Source organism: Channa argus, chromosome 19 (assembly GCF_033026475.1).
Source record: "Channa argus isolate prfri chromosome 19, Channa argus male v1.0, whole genome shotgun sequence".
In the NCBI taxonomy this organism is placed as follows: Eukaryota; Metazoa; Chordata; class Actinopteri; order Anabantiformes; family Channidae; genus Channa; species Channa argus.
The window spans coordinates 10120347-10141567 of record NC_090215.1 but is presented as its reverse complement, the minus strand read 5'-3'; the positions used below and the strand labels follow the sequence as shown (position 1 = coordinate 10141567).

Genomic DNA, 21221 nt, shown 5'->3' with positions numbered 1-21221 from the left:
TGACAGAAATAACATTATAAATAACATTATAGTAAAAGTATATGACAGGGCTACAAGTAAAAGAACCACTTTAGATTCTTTACTTGCACACAATAAATGTGGCAACAAAGTGAAACATTTACATATTTTATGAGAAAAGTTTGAATAAAATTTTAGCAAAATCCAAAACCAAGCAATAATTAAATATGTAGAAAATTATGAGATATATTCTGTAGAGGTGATCCAGTGGTAGCTCCAACTCCTTGCTTAGCATTCTGTCCACACGTGCGGCCAAGGTTGCTGCAGTAAGCTCCAAATGAGGGATAGTTATGGGCTTTAGCAGGGCAACTCTTGGCTTTCCCAACACAAGGGCCCTGTAAACTTGGTTACTGCAGTTTTGCTGGACTAAGTATGTTACTGTCCCATAGCCATCCTCGCTAGCGTCTGCAAAATGATGCAGTTGGGCACACACGGTCTGACGGTCTGGTTTAAAACATCCCTCAATTCTAAAGTCATTTAATTACTCTAGACTTCGTACCCAATAGTACCACCTTTGGACAAGATGTTCAGGCACCGTCTCATCCCATTGTCCTCTGCACATTGCCTGAGAGCATAGTTAGCACAACTTAGCGATGAAGCTCCAAACAGATGCAACCTCCATCCTGTATTCTGTCATCGGCTGACTAGTGTCACCATCTGGTCACCACAAGAATCTGAGTAGGTCAGCACCAGCTGCCGGGACCTTTACCTGGTGGAACATAGCTCCCACATCCACCACTATTGCTACAGGCTCCTGAAGAAACCTAGTCAGAGCACCAATCATTGCACTAGTAAGATTTGGTCCTTGAAGGAGCTGTTCATTTAATGAGGTTCCCTGATAAGAAGCACCACAGTCAAACGGTGCCTGAACACCACACAAAGCTTATGCCTTTTTGGTTGATACACCCCGTGATGAGTAATGTACCAAACCTTTCCATCACTGCAGCCAAGGTCCTTATCTGGAACGTTCACTGCATATCCCTTGGTGATCGTATCATTCATGAAGGCAATATGATACATTCAAAATGAGGGATTCCTGAGAAACTCTTTTACTCTCCACCCCGTGTTCAAATGCTCTGATGAAGAGTCTATAGTCCAGAGGATTTCCACTAAAGTTGGGAACATTTTGAGGAAGGTCATTGTCTGCTTCCTTACATTGTTCAGCAGCATTGGTAACAGCAGTGACTAGTACGTTATCCCTTGGATTTGTTTTCTGTATCTGTTTTGATTTGAAATTGTTCCTGCGGCTGTTTGAGCCACTTGACATCTTAGAGCCTTCACATTTCTGCAAGATCTCAAGTTGAGCAGTAGCAGCAGCAAGAGCAGCATTCATTTGTTTACCAATTGTTCTTTCTTAGCTCTTAATGGTCTCCTCTTCTGCCCTAATTCTTTTCCTTTTCTACCCTAAGCTTAGGTTCTTGTTCCTCTAGAGCATGTTTTTGCTTTAAAGCTTTAATAAAGCTGCCCTTTCTAGTTCAACCTTAAGGCGTACTGATGAAGCTGAAGATGGTACAGTGTGCTCAGAACTTGTCTTGGATTTCCTGGATCTTATCATCCTCATTTGCCTTATTTGCTTCCTCGAAGCGCTGATGTGCCTCTTTTATCCAATGGGCAACATCATCACAAAATGTTCGGAATAAACTTGCCCCTGACTCAAACTCACCAAACAGTTGGTTGAACTCTGTCATCATATTGGTTTCTACCAGCTCCACTTAGCCATCATCATCCATTATACAAAGTGTCTTGTTCTTTTTTTTCCGACAGCTGGTCTGACTTGACCTTTCTTGCATCTCTCAGACTTTGCAAAGCATTCTCCGTGGCCTTAAGACTTGGCTTTGCCTGTTGTTTTCCCACTATAACTGGATCAATTTCTCCATCCATTACTCACTGAATGGTTTATCCACGGGTTTAGTCTGTTCAGAGAAGGTTTCTTAATGATTGTAAATCTTACTCGTAGCCGGTGGTCCAACAGTTATCCGCTCCAGATGTGGTTGTATGACGAGCGATAAACAATTATTGAATTCCACGTTTCGCAATTCCACAAACGCATTTTTCAAACTCATTTTGCAGAACCCATTTTGTAGATCAAATTTCACCGAACAAGGTATGAAAACCTATATTGATTAAAAATAAAGTCATTTACCTGAAAAAAACGCTATATATACTGTACATAATATCCAGACTAAAAATTATTTTCTGTTTACTAAGTATCTGGGCAAAGTTAATTTACATTTATTAAATGTAAATCTTTACAATATGACCTCAATTCACTATGTCACGTAATATTTCTCATTTTGAGCAACATAAGAATTGTTGGCAAAATCTAGCACCCAATACTAGAATGTCACAGTCCCTTGAGATAAGCTTTTGGAACCACACCCCCGAAATGCTGAACATGTATTACTGCCACAGCCATGCTGCAAAAACACAATGTGAGGAAACTGAGTGTAGAGTTGCTGCTGCCGTCACCATAGTACTCGGAGGAAACCTTGACCAGCACAGGGAGAACATTCCAACTCCATACAGAAAGGCCACTGCCAGCTGGTAGATTTAAACTGGAAACTTCTAGCTTTAATGTGGCACTTAGCATCCCAAACCCAAATACTTCAGCGTACAAGAAAAACAAATAGTTTTTTTTTTGGTTCAGTACTTTTGGAGGGGACTGTATCTCACTCTGTTAGCTCTCATAAGAACTAACTTTCTCTGATTTTAGTGAATCCTTTCGTTTACTTTTAAACACATTTTCTGTCCCTTTCACGTTGTATGTTGTTTTATCTTATCTGCTTCTCCTTTCGGGCAAACGAGGACGTCCAGAGCTTACAAACTTCAACACATTTGTTTTCTTTTGCTCTGAGATTAAATCTCTATCCTTGATTCTGCTTGTGCAGGCACATTTAAGGAATGACTAATATGGCCGAGGGGCATTAAAACAGGGACACAAGTTAATGTAACCTGAAACACATGTCCACAGTGACGCATGTATAGCCGGAATTGTGAGGAATACATTACGTAGCTGCTACAGTTGGTAAAGATACCCTATGTTTTACTTGTGTTTTGGAAATGCAATGTATGATGCACGAGTTTATATGAATCACTTGAATCAAGTCTGAGCAATTTTCGTGTTCATTTTGCCAAAGTTGAGGCACTCCTTAGACTCCGAAAATGATTTGTCATGACTGGCCTGCACTATGGAAATTCCCCCCTAAAGAGTCCATGTAATGTTTTTGGTTGTCCGATCAGCTGTGCAACACACAGATAAAAGTTCACTTGGATGCAGCCATGATATCAATATGCATGTCCCAAAACAAACCTGAGCTCATCATTCATTTTTTATTTTTAAACTTTGATTTTCTGCCAAATTACACTGTGTGCTGGGTTTGTAGAAATTGATATCAGTATCTAAAACCCCTCGTTAATGATCTTCTGTGAAACTGGGGGTACTTTGGCCTTGCAAAGTTTAGACATGTTTGGTTTCTGACAAGTCACTATTTACTCTCCCTGAAAAAATGACCCTGAGGTCATTGGCTCTGGAAGCAGTGGTGGACTCAGGTGGACGCAGTGTGAAGGACAGGGGCAAAAAAACATAAAGGCCACCTGATGCTTTCAGTAGGCCCAGAGCAACCATGGGTGCTTGCTTTATAGTTTTCTTGGACAAAATTAACATGTTTGCACCCTTTTCTCACAAGTAGCAGAAGTAGGCAGTTTCTCTACTAACAGACCAGATCAATGGCTTTGGGCTTGTCCCTTCAGCTATCTCCCAAACATCTAACATGAGCTGTCCCTCTGATGTACACATTTCCTGATCCTGTCTGTCCTCGTCACTCCCAAAGAGAACCTCAACATCTTAAGCTCTCTACTAACAGACACTGTAATAATGAAATAAGCTGAATGATGAGCTGAATTAAGGAATTTCTTAATAAGTAAATTACAGCCAAACATCTGATTCATCCATCTTTTCATTATCTAAACCAAAAACAAACTACATAGCCTACGTGGTCATAGGCTGTGAAAAAACATGGAAAATTAAAGCAAAAGCAAAGCAACAAATATGCAACCAGTGCAACTGCAGGCCTAGAGGGTTACTTTACTTGTCTGTACTGTAGGTGATCTCTGGTGAAGCTGCTGTTCTGGGAGTGTGTTGTGCTGAGCATTTTATTTACTGTAAATAATCTGCTCCAACTGGGTAATGTTTCCTTACTATCTACTACCCCCAAAACCCAATAGTGGTGCCAAATTGGTGTTAAAGGTTGTTTCATCTCGACCCTCTAAAGTGCATAGCGTGTACTGTGCCTCTTTTTTGTTTGTGAAAGTGTGTTTCACTTTTTTAAAAAGTGTTACGTTTTGTCTGTAAGCTTAAAGGTCAATAGACAGATCATATACACATGACCACACAGAGACATAAAAACATTCTGTCAAGATTTGAACAATTAAAAGTCTTAATTTTGCTTGTGTAGAAGCTGTTGTTCTTCTTGTTGACCTTTATACTGTGTCATTGCTTTATATTAAGTTGTGATGTACCTCATTTTTCTAGCCAGTTAAATGTACACCCTTTGTTAGATTCCTTGCTACTACACTTTGGCAAGAGCATACATGTACCGGACAGGTCAGGACAGATCAGGATAGAACTGTCTGTCCTGCCATATGCCGATCTGACAACTAGTCATGTCACAAACATTTGTTTACAGGAGGGATTCAGGAAAATGTGCAAAAGAGTAAATGACACCCTCACCACAAAAATCAATGGCCTGGATGTTGACAGATGGAAAAAAATCAAGGTTCTTCCTACAGTCCACAAAAATGTTAGAGAGACTATGGGCATGAAACAATGTGTCCGTTTTAGCTTTGTGTCTGCCCCATGGTCTGCCCTTATCAAAAAACCCCACTTTTTTCAGCATGCAGGTCTTTGGTCTGCTTCCTTTTTCTTTTATAACATGCTAAAACTCAGATACACCATTCACATGAATTTCCTCAGCGTGATCTTTTTATAACTTTTTATAAAATAAAAAGTTAGCCACGCAATTGCTGGTACAACAAAACAGTTCAAACTGTTCTCATCTGATTCTCCTGTAATATACAAGACATGATCTGCTGTGGTCAGTATTTGTAATGTTTGACACTTTTACTCAGTTGGAACTTGGGTGATCTGTTGCAGAACTTGTTTTGTTGTGTTTTTGTGTGTAATATATCAAAATAACAACAAAAAAAAAAAAATCTGAAATCGCATCTCACAATCATCTTTTCATCTTAAATCCAAATGTGTTCAATGTACAGCAAACACAGCTGACTTATACTTGCAATTCAGATACTTTTGGAGGGGACAAAAACAGCTAAGATATAAACATTGTCCAATGAAATCAGATGTTTCTTGGATAAGCAAATCTGAGCAGTACTCAAGAAATTCAACTTTACATTAGTAGTACTTTGAATCACTATACAGGCTTCTCGGAATGATGGAAAGTTATTCAAATGGAGCCAAGGGGCACAAAAGATTTGCAGCACATGCCTCACATGACGTTCCCCCTGCACACGTTGCTATGGGAATGGGGGGGACATGTGATGTGAGTGGCTGCATTGTCCGCATGCTCTAGTTTTACACACTCCCACACTCATAGGTAATAATGCTTTTAAGCTCCAACTGCTCTTTGATGTTACGGGCATCGACATATAATAAGATTATATGTCTCTTTGAATCATCTGTGAATCCAGCCAGCTCGTCGCTGCATGTGATGGTTCGAAGTTGTTCGAAGTTTGTTTCGCACCTTTTCATTTCATCTCTTCCATCCAAAGATGCGACCAAAGTTAGGAAACCGTGGAGACATTTAAGGTAACGACAGTGTCCAGTGACAGTGAAAGAAGGAGGCGGATCCATCGATTACAAGTGTTTGGGGGAGACCCAGGGAGGTGCATATCAACCTGAGATAAGTTGGAAGTTAGTACTTTAGGAACAGCTTTTACGCACCGAGCGCTTGTTAACATACGCAGGACAAAGACATAACTGTAAGTTGCATTGGGGTAAATCCGACGACAGAAGCCCGCAGCCATGATTAATGGATCCGATTTAACTATTGACCCGAGCTGCGTGTCTCAACCTCCTCTCGCCATCCATGTCATCCTCAGTGAGTAGACTGGCTTTGGTTCCACGCATCACATACAGGACTTCCTAAATGTTTTAGCTTGACCTAAAGAGAATGATGAGACTCTTCAGAGAGTCGTTGGAGTTATTCAGCCTAAGTTACAGTTAAGGTGATTTTATTTGATTTGATTTACTATTTTCCTTATTGTCTGCTGAACTGTAGAGCTTTGGCAACAGTAAGAAATGGAAGCTTAAATTGTTCATTATTAATTGGAAAATTATGTGGTTGCTGGAATTCCTTGGCTCCCACTTTGAGGTCTTTGGAAATGCTGTGGCTCCAGTTATCTTAAAATTCTAGAGAAGTTGCACAAGCAGACAGACCCACCCGTAACCATCATCTGTAACTGCTTATGGTGTTTGGGTCACAGCGGACCTAGAGCTTATTCCCAGCTGTTATTGGGCAGGAGGTGGACTACACCCAGTACGGGTCACCAGTCTATCTCAGGGCCAACACAGAGAGAAGCACACTGACTGACACAAGCCTACAGGCAATTTAGACTCACCAATTAAACTGTGGGAGGAAACCAGAGTTCAGTCTCCACTTTAAGAGGTGGGAGTAAGTCTCAAGTCATAATCTTAAAATAGCCTTGAAAACAGGGCCCAAGTCACTGTAACGAGAGTCAAGAAAGTCAGTTCAAATCCCTGCTATAAGTCACAAATCAAGTCATATGTATATTCTAGTTTCCAGACCTAAATGTGTTGAAAAACAGTAGTCATGAGTCGATCAAGTTGTCAGTCAGCAGATGTCACTTCAGATGACAGGTCTGTGGAAACATGGGGGTATTGAACTTCAAAGTAACATTGTTAAGCCCCAGTTGCCCGAATAACTACCAAATATCACGTCTCTAAGAAATTGCTTGTGTCTTCGTGGAAGCTCAACAGTGTAATCCTGTCCAGAGCTCTCACACACTGTGCTTGTAAAACCCATGTTTTCCTACTGACAGAGCCTGAAGCTAAACCAGTTTCATTTATACACAAAAAACAGACAGCAGCTACCTCAGCTGAAGGAAGGCAATATACTATGCATTACAATAAAAAGTAATATTTATTACCCTTTACACAACATGTTACCCTCAACACTACATTTAGCTGCTCCTTAAACACTTCATGCAGTGTAACAAATTATAGATCACTTTTGCTGACAACTTTACATTGTTAAAGTGTTGTACTGTATTTCACAGTGTAAGTTCTGCATTTTACACTTATACACAACACATTAAATGATTTGTTAATCAGATAACAAAACAATTATGAACAATTTAGTTGCTAAACTATATAATGTTATATTTTTGTGTTTTAGCAATTCACTAAACATTGAAGTGCTTCCCTTGTAAGACTATATGTCTAGTTTCATGTTTACAGTACTGCCACTACTGCAGACACTATTGCACAACTCAAAATAGACCTCAAGACAGTTTCCCTTGTAGAACGTTTTTCAAATGCTAACATACTTCAAAACAGTTAAAAATGCGATCAAAACACGATGATAGGGGGCAAATATGTGCATTTTTGCTGCAGCCACATATAAATCTTTAGAAAATAATAACACAAATATTTAAAGACTCCAGACATCAGCTCCAGACATTGGCACGGAGAGGGAGGAGAGGAAGGAGAGGAAGACCAAGAGCTGTGGTCTCTGATGAGACAAGGTCCCCAATTATTAACCATGCGGTGAACCATTGAGAGAGGGTGGTTTGGTGCAGCCGATCTTGGAGCCTGCAACAGTTACATCAATATTGATTGTACTTCAACTATATTTTACAGCACACTATGTTCATATTTTTCATCTACTGACAATTTTGAAATACATTGATAGTTTTGTGTTTTATATTACTGTATGTAGGATTCAAAGGTTGCCTCCTACAGGAGGGACAGGCCAATTTGTTTTAGGTGATCTGGTCATTGCAAACAATACCATAACACTGAGAGAAAGTCGGGACAGAGAACTGGCAGACAATGTTACTTTTGCAAATTTGAGCATGGTCAGACCAACAACAGTTGCCAGAGTCTTTGAAAAGTATTAAAAACAATGTGAGGCAGTTTTACCCAGTACAATTTGAAAGAAGTAGAGAATATGTGAAAGAACAATCAATGTTATCAATATGTCCAGGTAAGATGTCTGTTCAATAACCAAACAGAAAACTAAAACTATGGATTTACTTGATTTTAGATGGTAATGGAGGTGGATGCCAGACCAGGGAGGAACAAACATGTCATTGTGTGCCCTCTCCAATCATGTGTTTTATTTTTTTTGTTTTTCTTTTTTGCTGAGAGACTTTTGGAGGTGAGATGAACTATTTAGATAAGATACAAGTTTGTAATGCAGACTGTGAAAAGTTTCGAAAAAGTATTTCCTTGAGCAATACTTCTCAGCCAGCAGAAAAAAACTGTAAAACATGTTCCAGGCTAAAATATATGCAGATGTTTATGATCACAGATATTGTTGTATATATTAGGAGAAATAAATGAAACAAAACCACTCCTAGCACTTGGGGAACCAGTAGCCATCTGCCAGCTTTTTTGCAACTATTACGCTAATTTACAATTTGATATAACTAAGATAGGAATGTCCAGTACAATTATATGTTTCCTAGATCAGTCTTACATGTCTTTAGTTTCACACATATATTTTACTGAAATAATGTTTGAATTGAATGCAGTGAACTAATAAACAACCTGTTTGCCGCTGACATCCCACATTATGATTATTATTGGCCGAATGACAGAAAGTGTGGGACGACTTGCTGAACACAACAGCAAGTGTGTGATGATTGGTAGAACAAGAATTATTTATTACTTTTTTGTTTGGTTGATTACTGAAAGTTACACCATCAGGTTCATGAATAATGGAACAATTGTACATTTCCTGGCAGCGTACACATGACACATAACGGATGCATTTGAAATGAAACAGTCAGAATGTGAGTAAAGTTCGAGACTTTCAGTTTTAGTTCAGGGACTTTGTTTGTGTGTCTTTCTGCTTTCAGTCTTTTCTTCAGGAAAAAGCTTCTGTGTTGGGTTAAGATTAGATGACTGATTAAGGTAGTGAAGAACATCCCCGTTCTTTGCCTTGAGAAATTTGTGGGTATTTTTCACTGTAGGTTTCTGGTCCTATGCAGGATGAAAGTGCTGACTTACCAGTTTTGCAGCATTTAGCAGAAACCGAGCAGAGAGTATAGCTGTATAGCTGTACTCAATCAATAAACAGCAGTTACCTAGTTCCATGGGCGACCATACATGCCCATACCATGACACTGTCTCCACCATGTTTTACAGATGATGTGCTAATGCTTTGCATCATGAGCTGTTCTTTGCTTCTTCATCCTTTTCTCTACTTGTCAGTCTGGTGGTAGTTGATCTTGGTTTCATCAGCCTAAAGAATTTTTTCCCAGAATTGGGCCGGCTTTTTGATGTCAACGGCTACTGGTAGTTTGCACCTTGTTATGAACCCCTCTGTATTTGCATTGATAAAGCCATCTCTTGACTGTACTTTGACAATGACACACCCGCCTCATCGAGAGTCTTCTTGACTTGGCTAGATGATGTGAAAAGGTTCTTCTTCTAATGTCCTCATGCATACAAACCTCTTTAGACCTCATGTTGTGAGTCCCGTTAATCAGCTATCAAATGCAAATTTACACTCCAGGCCTTTAATCTACTTGATTAGTCATTGAGTAAACAAAGGAATAGACCACGCCTGACCATGCAACAGCTGATCAGCCATTTGCTGCATTATTAATGAGCCACACAAAATGCTTTTGTGTGTGTGCACTAAAAAAAACAAAAAAAAAACCTTTTACAAATCTAAGGGTTTTGTCAAACTGGCACAAGCGGAAAAGAGATTATCTACCTCACACAGCTAGTCTGACACTTATTATAGAAATAAAACAGCCCCAAAACATTTCTGCATTGTCCCTTATTTGCTAACAAATACAAAAAAGCTCGAGGTAGAGCAACATCTAAATTAGGAGGAAAGGTAAGTACAGTACTCCCTTTGGGCGCTTCTTGCTTGGCTGCAGGCTGTTAATCTTGTTTAATGTTTCAAATTTCTGTTTAGTAAGTAAATCCAGATAGAAATAAACTCCTTTATATTTACCTGTTCAGTCAATATTTGATTATATTTGGATGTAACTGCCAGCAATTGTACATTTTCTTACCATCTTATCAACACTTTTGCGGTTCTTCTGTCACTGGATTATACACGCCATCTAAATACTAGTGGAGATCACTGCTATTCACGCATTAGCCAGTTTTGCATGAGTGATTATTTATTTATTTATTTATTTTTTATTTATCACTCCTCTGTGATGTTAAAAGATTCAAATTAAGCCAAGGGGCACAAAATAGAGTTTTCCCTAATTAAATTTACATCTGACAAGATTAAATGTCTCTGCCGTTACCAGCAGACAATAAAGTAATACACTCAACTGAGTGAAGTTTTGTCCTTAATCATGCTGGACATCATGAAATCTTGGCAGTATTTACAGCTGCAGCCTCACATCTGGTCCAGCCGAGCCAGCGCTTTGCTTCCGATCACGGGTCAAAGGAAAGGACGTCTCGTTTCTCTTTTCACACCTTTTCCTTTCATTTAATCGGCACGAAAATTAGACGGAAGTTAGGAGACATTTAAGGTAATCTGGTAATCAAGGGAGGCGGGTCCGGGGATTATAAATCTTTGGAGGCGACCGAGGGAGGCAGATATCAAACTGAAGTTTGAAGACGCTCCTCTGGACTTTTTGCGCAGCTCCTGGATTTTACGCACCGAGCGCCTGTGGATATAAACGGGAATAAGACTGTAAATTGCATTAGGGTAAATCCGAAGACAGCAGCCAGCATGAATGGATCTAACCAAACCGCTCACCCGAGCTGTAAGTCTCCACCTCCTCTTGCCATCGACATCATCCTCAGTAAGTAGAATGGCTCCGGCACCAGACAACACATACAGGACTTCCTAAATGTACTAGTTTTGACGATGAGACTCTTCAGAGAGTCGTTGTAGTCATTCAGCCTAATTTGCAGTTAAGGTGATTTTATTGTATTTTAATTTTTATTTGCATGATTGTCTACAGTATAGAGCTGTGGTAACAATAAGAAAGAGAAAATAAACATATGGTTGTTATCAACTGGGACCTGATGTGGTTCTGGGAATGTCTCTGGTCCCACTTTGGGCACTTCTTTGGTTGTAGTGGTCGCAACGTTTTCTGTTGTGTAAGAATAAAAATGTTGCTCAAGAAGACAAAGCATTTTCTTTGAGAAGCTCTATGAACCATCTATGCGTCAACCGATCCCAATGAGTAAAGCAACATATGCAGTATACATTCTCCATATAAACAGTCAAACTTAAGCTGTTTTATGATAGGACTCAGTTCTCAGGTGCTGGTTGTGACCTTTCAACAAATTAATCAAGTAATCTATTTCACAACGGTGGCACTTTTATTATCGTAACGTTGCATTTAGTACTCCAGTTACTGACATGCTGGACGATTAATTTCATTTTACATTTCAGTTCTTATGACACTCCTCAGGCTTATAGTAGAAACACTTGAATTTTGTTTTTGATTATTGCACTTTTTTGTTTTGACTTTGTGTCTATACTTATGACCAATCTACACGTTTTTTCCCATTGAAGTCTAAATGAAGATTACAAATTATTCTCTACATGGCCAATCATGTGTATAAAGCACCTTTTTAAAATCTTTTACTCAAAGTCCATTTCAAGACAGTTTCTCTCCATTTGGATGTGAATGATTGCTTAATATATGCAGCAATGTGTTCGTATGGTGACATTAATACATGCTCCATGCCAAAATATATGCACATGTTAAATTATTGAAGATATAGTAGTGTAAATGTCAAGCAGTAAATACCACAAATAGCATAAGCCTGCATAAATGTCAAGTATCTATGTCATTTAAGAAACGTGGTTCCTGTTACTATTTCCAGTAGTCAGCAATCATACATATATTTTTCAACTGCTATATGTCCCACTCAGCATAGATTACATTGACACACACACATAAAATTGAAGGGATGCATGTAAAGAATTCGTCTTGACCTCTAGGTTAGAGTTTATCCATTTTCTTTTTTGCTGATAATCAACTCTTACAAGATAGTCATATATACCTTTGGGTGATTGTAAGATGTCACAGCACCCAAAAACACATAGGTATTAGATGCATAAACAGTGGTGGCTGGATTCAAACCCCCAAAGCATAAGAAACACTGGAAAATGTAAATATTTTTGGACGGAATGAAATATAAATAAATCAAATGTCCCACAGACATTTAAAGACCCTGTGATTTCAATAAATGAGCTTAATATCTTGTAATACTTTGGGTATTACTTTTGTGCCTTTTAGTGATTTAGCACATGTATAATATTTATTTTGGACATTTTTACAAAGCTATTTACCACAAATGTACATTTATTTTTATTATCCTTATTTTGAGTCTTTACCTCTCAAACAAATGAATTCAAATCTCATTCATATGGTAATTGTGGCATGAATGAATGACAGAGTTTTGTATCTGAAGTGTTTTTGCATCTAACTAAATCTGAAGTCAAGAGCTAAACATGGCCCAGTAACACTTGAACATACATTTTGCCTCATCTCCTACTGGTCTGCAAACTGTGACTTGTGATTAAAGTCAGTCTCAGTTACTAGTCTGTGTTCCATTGTGTTCAGTATGAACTCGGCCTCTCACAGAAGATAAAGCTAACAATGCAACAGGGGGGGATTTGTTTTTTATTTTATTTTAAATGTTCATGTTTTTGTGTGCTGATTACTGCTAATGACTGTGGAAACCAGAGATATAAGTCACACACAGCCAGTGGATTACAGGCAACATGGTGCCCACCCAGCCTTTCCTCCCACTTATTATCCCTTTATTTTATACTTAACTTCATCTTTGTCATCACCTACTTTACTTTGTCTGAGACATATGAGTAAATTACTCATGACAACAGGTCACCTGATGTGTTTCCAGGAATTAAACTGCTAGGTTGCACTGCTCTGTGCATAATCATGTCAAAATGCAGCAGCAATTTATAGCTGCCTTTAGAATAATTAAACCCTTCAAGTATTGAAAAACAGAAGTTGAGCTATTTTATGTTATACCAACGATAACCCTCCCCTCCTTTGATTGTTAGTAATTTTTTTAAAGACTCACATGTAAATGGACAAACATTTCAATGATGTGAAATGTCCATGAATGTAAATGTGAAGAAAACGCTCTGTGGTTTAATCAATGCTAAAGTTAGAGGGTTTACAGCGTATCCTTAATATTTTCAGAATAAAATACATTTTTTATTTTGTTTATTTTGAGGGAGTTAACAGATAAACGGTTTATTAATCAAAAGCTGAAGGGTTAACATAAATTAGCCACCCACACAAACAAACAACAGGTAGAAAACATTTAAACACGAGGATAAATGACCCAGGTAACTAAACTGAATCAAAAAACAGAACAAACCAAACCTCAGGCAGGGTACAGGCAACAGAGTTCAAAAACAAGAGTCAGGAATCCAAAAACCAGATGTCAGGCGAACCGGGGAGCAAGGTGCACTGTACAGGAGTTAGATAGAAGATCTGGCAGCGGAGGTGGGGAAAGCTGGGTATAAATAAACCAGGGACCAGGTGAAAACAATCAGAATGATTAACAAAACATGAGGCAGGAAGCAGGTAAAAGGGGCAGGAATAAAAGTCCTGGGCAGGAAGTAGAAATGTCCAGATCACGACAAGTTCTTGTAATTTTTAACTTATTAATTTCTTTATATTCCTTAAAGGCTGCAATCATTTCCCAGTTAATAATTTAGCTGGACAAAGGTTTATAACCATATTTATAGTCATTATGCCCATAATAGCATAGTCAAATCTCATATTATTTATTTATTTAATATATAATGTTTTATAAGAAACTGTGCACATTACTCAGAACTGATGATGATAACATCTGTGTAAATCTACATTTATTTATGTGTGAAACACACAAAGGTTTAAGTCCATCATTAAATGCTCTACAGATGTCGTTTCATAAACAATACTGAAAAGTTATTTTCTGGAGAATGACCTTTGAGTCCTTTGAGGCCAAATGTAGATCTTTTAAAACTAGCCCTACTGTAGCATTTCAAAAGTCTCCAATATCTTCATAATTACACAATCAAATTTCAACGTCTTTTTCCAACTCGTTCATTTTAATTCCCCTTCTCTCCCTGCAGATTTGGACGTCTTTGGCATCATCCTGTACTCCATTCTCACCTTCATGGCAGCAGTGTCCATGCTGCTCTATATAGAGGAATGCATTTACATTTATAGGAAAGTCCCCAGCAATAAGAAGAGCATAATCATCTGGGTGAATGGGGCAGCGCCGGTAAGACTTAACCCACTGCTGATAGAGACAGCATTGACATTTGTCTCCAGTGCCATGGCAAAATGCACGATACTGTATCTTCACGTGGACTTTAACTCCTTCTCATTCCCTTTTCAGATAATTGGCACCATGTCATGTCTGGGGATGTGGATTCCCAGAGCCACCATGTTTACTGATATGTTCTCTTCTTGGTGAGTCCTTTTTATTTTGCTTCTCTTTTACTCACCTCCAGTCTAACTATGCTTTGTGTGTTTCCACCCGCACGGTTCCAAAGTGAAAAATAATATAAGGGAAACAGACATAAAAATATATAATTGTGTAATATGTGGGGCTGTTGCTGATTTTTTCCTACTTGTACTTCCACTGTTTTCCTCTCTCTGAGCTCTACACCATTTCTTCTGATAAGGCTTCTCTCATTCTTTATGCCTCCCTCACTTACTGTGCCACATCCCTTATTTTCTGCCACTGTGCCACATCCCTTATTTTATATTTATTATCTTTCCCATTTCCTTGTAGCTACTTTGCCATTGTGGTGTTCAAGTTCCTGATTATGATGCTGGAAGAGGTGGGTGGTGATGAGGCATTCCTGAGGCGAGCAGGGAAACATAAACTGAAGATCAGCACAGGCCCATGCTGCTGCTGCTGCCTCTGCCTGCCCTCTGTGGCCATCACACGGTAAACACTCCAGTAATATACACTTTGTAGTTATTAAAATCAGTAGCTTTTTCTTGGCTTGAGGGCACAGCAGGTAAACACTTGCAGAACCTGATCCTTTTGTTGAACTCAATGACTTTTTTACCGGATTGGAAGAGCATTTGTTTTCTTACTGTAGATGGTGCGTGCTACAGTGTGTACTGTAATTTACCAGCACCTCAGAAGTTCATTCATTAACATGTTATATCTTGTTTGTTTTATCCAAACAAAGGGAAAGTGTCAGCATGACAACTTGTGGTTTGCATTGGGTTCTGTTTCTTGGCTGCAAATCTACTGTGCAGATATGAGAGTTGTATCAACCTACTGAATGAAGGAGCATTCGACAGATATTGACCTATTCCTGTCTGTGTTTAATGCTGCAATGAACACAGCACCGTAAGGATTTAAAAGGAGAAGATGCTTCTCTCTTTTGCAGGCTACATTGTTGCTTTTATATCGAGCATTCCCAGCAACAATTAGGTAGAGATTGAAACTTCCTGCAAAGTAATGAAGCACAGATCCTAATTTAACTTGTAGTTTCAACCACATGTTCTATCAGGGCTCAGGCTAGTGTTGGGTGGCTTTGATGGAGTTTTTGGCATCTGTCTAAGATTGTGTAAACTCAGAGATCCCATGTGCATACAGTTTTGTACTCAGACTAGATTTTTTTCCCTCTGGTCTGTACATGTTGCACACACCCTTGGTCATTCCAGACTGTCAGGGGCTGTACACCAGGCAGATCATGCTGCAGCACATGGGTTTTTACTATTTGTGACAGTTGAGTGATCCAGCCAGTTTCAGTAATGTCTGCAGTCTAGTGCTTTTTTTCACACTTGTTGTTGTTGTGTATTTTTGTTAGAAGCACATATATATTAATCTTTCAACAGGTATAAGGGAACAGCAAACAGGTGGGGTTAATTCTATGATTCTCACTAAAAGAGACCAAAAGTCCTTCTCCATAAACCCGTCTGTTCCTCACAAAGGGGTTGATGATGACGATAATATGCAAGCCAGGACAAGCTCAGGCCTTTTACGCTTCCACATCTTGGTTTCACGACCAATTGCGCTCTCCTTACTTGGCACTTAATCACAAACCAGAGATGTACAGTTTCTTCATGTACTTTCAAGTGTTCAGACCCCTTCATTTTGCTGTCTTCTTTGCACAAGTCTGTGCAAGCTTTCCACAAACAGGATTGGCCTGTTTAATTGCAAAATTAGAGATTTAGGTTTTTGTCTTGCTTTACCTGTGTCTTTAGGCATGGATGAGATAAAATTACAGTTGTATCAAAATACAATTTACTCTGCAAGACAATAAAGTGTAAAAAGGTAAAGGAGTCTGTATACTTTCAGATGCAACTGTATAATGAACCCCAGGGGAATATTCAGAGTTGTTGTCCTCAGCATGCAAGACCATTCAAATATAGACAATCCCAAATCCAATAAAGTTGTACCCAAGGCCACTCAGCATTGTTCACAACATCCTGTGCCACTTATTCAGGACAGACAGGACAAAGCTTTTACAACAGTCATGTAATAGTTTTTAATATGTTTTTAGAAAACAAAATGTTTTTCTCATCAGCAGCTTCTTTGAAATCATTTCCTCTGTTCCTATTCCAGACGCTCTCTCTTCCTGCTCAAACTTGGCTCCTTCCAGTTTGCCCTCCTGAAGACCATCTTTACAATTCTTTCTATTGTTCTATGGACCAATGGGAACTTTGAATTTCCACAAGTAAGTTGTCGTCTTGTAAATAAATACCTATTATGTGCATATATAAATAAGGGTGAATCAAAGCATTACTAATGTGGGACTCGTATAATTTACTAAATGAAATAATGCAGGATGTGTCTCAATAATAAAATAATCAAGTCCCTGGGTGATTATGTGGTTAGAAAGACATAAAGCCTTTTTTTAGTCGCTAGTCCATGCTCTGTACAGGCCCTTTGTCAGACGTGTTCTCTGTTTCTTGTACTGACCTTGTATTTGTGTGTGTGTGTGTGTGTGTGTGTGTGTGTGTGAATACATTTCAGATAAACATGACTGGAACTGCTGTTTGGCTCAGCTCATTTATTGGCGTCTTAACAATCACAGCCCTGTGGCCTGTTTCAATAATGTTCATTCACCTGAAGACTGTGCTGCAGACACTCAAGATCGTCCCTAAGTACGCCATGTACCAGGTACGCCTCAGGACGAAAATACATTCACACACCCAGCAGTTAACACACAATGCATGGGGCACAGATGGTGCCAATACAAAAACTTGTTTAGCTTTTAATAGTATGCAGCCAGACGTATTGCATAAGAAACTGTTATCTTGTGATAACAAGATAATTTTTGTCATTATGTTGAGACAAAAAAATGTATTTTATTATGATAAAAAGATCATTGGTCAAAAAAACTACACCTTCAAAGTTGTAGAGTCTGTGGCTGTGGCTCATCAATATAAGTAAAATTATATTGCTGTCTGAAAGAGCAGGGGAAGAAATATGGAGAGTTGAAAATGTAGGAAAGGGATGAATAATCCAAAATATAGAGTTGACAATCAGAGTTTAAATTGGATTTACAGTGTAGACTTAAACATGCTTAATCTCATTGAGGGATTGGGGTGTTCTTCAAATGTTTTGGCTGAAATAAAGGGAAATCCTCAGCTGATGTCCTGACAATAGTTGAAGAATAATCCCTGCAATGAGAAGGAACGTACTGAAAAAGAGCCGAGTTGTTTGTGTTTTGTAGTAATGATTAACACATGTTGTGAAGCTTTAAACCTCCTGTCTCATTAAGTTCCTGGCATCAATTTTGTGCTTTTCTTTTTTTCCCAATACGTCTGTCTGCAGCCTTGGTGATCTTCTAATTCGAAAACCTTAATTTCAGTTGCCTAAGACATAATGTTGTGATGCAAAAGTATTAGAGGCAGCAGAAACGCTAAATGATTTAGAGCAAGTTTTAGAAAAAGCCCACTTGTGAACGTCTCCTGCCCTGCAGTTAAACACTGCCTAGTCCTGTCACTTTGAGGCTTATAGCATAACATGTGTTTGTCTGTTTCTTTAGACCCAGTATGTGAAAGAGGACAAAATTGTCTAGGATTTTATTTTAAAAAATGAAATATGAATAATTATGAATAGTGTAGTCAACACGAGGAGACGTTATAGAGAAATGTTCAAGAAGTTTAACAGCTTCCCATGCTCTTTGTGTGATGTGAAACATTCTGGCCTCTGAACATTCAATTCTTATTGGAACGATTTTAAAACTGCTAAACAAAACTGACAGCTGGTGTTTGACCTGGACAAGCAACTTAAGTACCCGGCACACATCGCAATGACAGCGACCAGATACTGTCACTCTGACAGAGGCCACAAAAAAACTTATTGTGATAAAACTAAATGTTCTCTGGAAAGGTCGCATTGAGGACGCATATGAAAAAAGCATGGACCTCCTGGATCAATGCGAGAGGTGAAAGTGGTAGGCTTGCCGCCAGCCATAGGAATTGGATTTTAGTAGCTCCACTTGCTATTCCCTGTTTTTTTACACTACTTGAAATCACAGGGGCTGGGAGGATTTGAGTCATCCGAAACCCTCAAGAAAAACACATAAAAAAAAGTATAATTTCCAGTGCTGTGTTATTCATGGTTAAAAGTGTATGTATGTGTATGTTTGTGTAGTTGGTCCTGATGCTGAGCCAGCTGCAAACTGTTATCATCCACACCTTGGCTTTGAACGGAGCCATTGCCTGTATTCCACCATTCTCTTCTTTTGCTAGAGGATGCAGTGAGTCAACATCCATTCATTCATTTGAGCCAATTATCTGTGTGATTATGTATTCTACAAGTTATAAATCAGTGAATCCACACATTCATTTGTTATCTAGCAGTCAATCTTTCAGGTTTCCTTGGTTATTATTCCTTAGTACTGAACAATTCTACTTCCTTTCCTGTCTGCACACAGTGATGAGTCAGCAGCTGTTGATCCTGGAAATGTTCATCATCACACTGGTAACACGCCTGCTCTATAGACGACAGTATGAACCTTTACCTGAAGAAGAACATGACGACAATGAAAACACCAAGGTGGTTGTATTCCCAGAGTCTGCCTGAGAGTTTTCTGTGTGTCATTTTTATTTTCTTGCATGTATTGATCAAGAGATCCTATAAGTAAATATGAATTGTATTATTCTTGTGGATGTTCTTCAGGGGTCACAGACACAGCTGACTGTCGATTAACGGAACTCTCGGGTCACATAGGCTTTATCCAGTGGGGACGATTATTGATTAATTGTTCCTGCCTTTAGTCCTCTTTATGCCTTTTTTGTTTTACAGAACATGAGACAGTGCTGTAATCTTTTTTTATTTACCTAGGTATACTCCTGCAAACAATTGTGAATTGTAAACTTGAAACTACCAGAAACCACAAGGGCATTAAAGTACACAAAAATGAATTTTTGGACAATTTTTGGACAATTGTAAAACGCAATTGTCCATACACATTTGTGCATTTTTTATACATATTGTTGTTAATGGTTTATTTATACAAAGTAATAATAGATTTTATTGCGCTTGTGTAATGATCCACTCGTTTAAAAATCAAGTAAAAAGTCTTTTAATAATTAATATTTGAAAAATATATTTTTCAAATATTGACTTGCGGCATGGTGGTTGACACATGTCACACTTCAGTACTTTCAGCATACAGTACTTGCTGTGTATTGACTGAAAAACTCCAGTTACAATGTTGGAATGAATAATTTGAATGAATTTTCAGATTTGTAGCATTGAATTGCATAGCCCTTTCCAGGAACATTTATTTGAACGGATATTGTAGCATACACTTATGACTAACTATGGCAATCTAACAATATGAATTCTAGGCTATTTATATTGTATGTCTTATAGATGATGATAAAATGTTACTACACTACACCTTTACTGCCATTCTTATACTTGTGTACAATGTAAGCATTTTAAGAATACAAATTATGAATAGATATTATTGGTTTGTGTATTTTTTTTTATGGAGTTCATTTTTTAAACTGTGTGATTGGAGCTTATTATCGTCACCCAAGTGTAACAGAGGGTAGACATACCAAAAGCTTGGAAATGTTCAAATACATTCTAAATTATATTATTATTCACATCACAGATTTATAAATGTAAACCTGTTGAATGTACATACATGTTATATTGTGTGTATTACTGTAAATGACTGCAGATGATTAAGGTAATACAAACCTTGTTGATTGACACGCATTCATCCAATGGGGTTGTTTTTTCTAATTTCCGGGTTTTAAGCCAATCCGCGCTGTGCATCAACCAGCCAAGGCCAAGTGCGGTTGAGTCGAGACTTTGAACTACGTACCAGAAATGTAAAGTCAGCTCAAACAGACCGGAAGTTTAAATCAAATCTTTCATAATAAAGAGCTTTTCATGGGTATAGTGTTGAGACCTGTCTTTGGAGATTTTCCCATCCTTACGAAATCAATGTTTTGCCCGCAAGTTGTTGCCTCTTCACCCACACCCCGTTATACTGTCTAAGCTAAACATGTCAGTAAATACAAAAACTAGTTTACATTTATGCAAATGCATAATTGGTAAATTGCAGAATATAAAGGCCACATTACTGGGAACTTAACGAAACACCATTACAAATATTTTTAAATAAACGAATAAAGCAGTGTTTCAGATTGCACTTTACAGACACTTCCCATCAGGTTCATATGCATACATGCTTTTGCTTATGCAATTTTATGCCATGTACTCCAAGCCAAATCAAAGAACTTATGCCCTTTAAAATGTACATTTTGCATCTAAATTTACCTAGTCATATTAAATACCCTTTGGGGATCATTAGTGAGGTTCTTTTTACAATTTATAAATTGCAATTCGTGTTACTGTGAGTACTACATTAAAATGCTTTATGAGCCAGTAAGGATAAAGTTAGGGTTACAAGTTGGTAAAAACATTCTTGGTTTTTACTTATTGATAAATTGATAAATAAAGAATAGGGTTATTAGTGTAG

General features: G+C 38.3%; 1 protein-coding gene across 3 annotated transcripts; it reads left to right on the top strand.

Annotated features, from left to right (window-relative positions):
* Positions 1-5644: 5644 nt before the first annotated feature.
* Positions 5645-20448, top strand: slc51a (solute carrier family 51 member A). 3 transcript variants are annotated; one of them, XM_067486971.1, is made up of 8 exons: positions 5645-5842; positions 14370-14521; positions 14639-14712; positions 15038-15196; positions 16832-16943; positions 17243-17389; positions 18872-18977; positions 19155-20448. In XM_067486971.1, the coding sequence occupies exons 2-8, from the start codon at positions 14414-14416 to the stop codon at positions 19301-19303; spliced, it is 855 nt and encodes a 284-aa protein (XP_067343072.1). In that variant the 5' UTR covers positions 5645-5842; positions 14370-14413; the 3' UTR covers positions 19304-20448. The 3 variants fall into 3 exon arrangements, with proteins under 3 accessions (XP_067343072.1, XP_067343070.1, XP_067343071.1); XM_067486969.1 differs by lacking the exon at positions 5645-5842 and adding an exon at positions 5856-6134; XM_067486970.1 differs by lacking the exon at positions 5645-5842 and adding an exon at positions 9207-11058.
* The last annotated feature ends 773 nt before the right edge of the window (positions 20449-21221 follow it).

Coding starts and splice junctions, on each gene's coding strand:
- slc51a (XM_067486969.1), top strand. CDS start 6,059: ATGATTAATGGATCCGATTTAACTATTGACCCGAGCTGCGTGTCTCAA. Junction 14,522..14,638: donor GGGTGAATGGGGCAGCGCCG/GTAAGACTTAAC, acceptor TTCCCTTTTCAG/ATAATTGGCACCATGTCATG. Junction 16,944..17,242: donor GGAACTTTGAATTTCCACAA/GTAAGTTGTCGT, acceptor AATACATTTCAG/ATAAACATGACTGGAACTGC.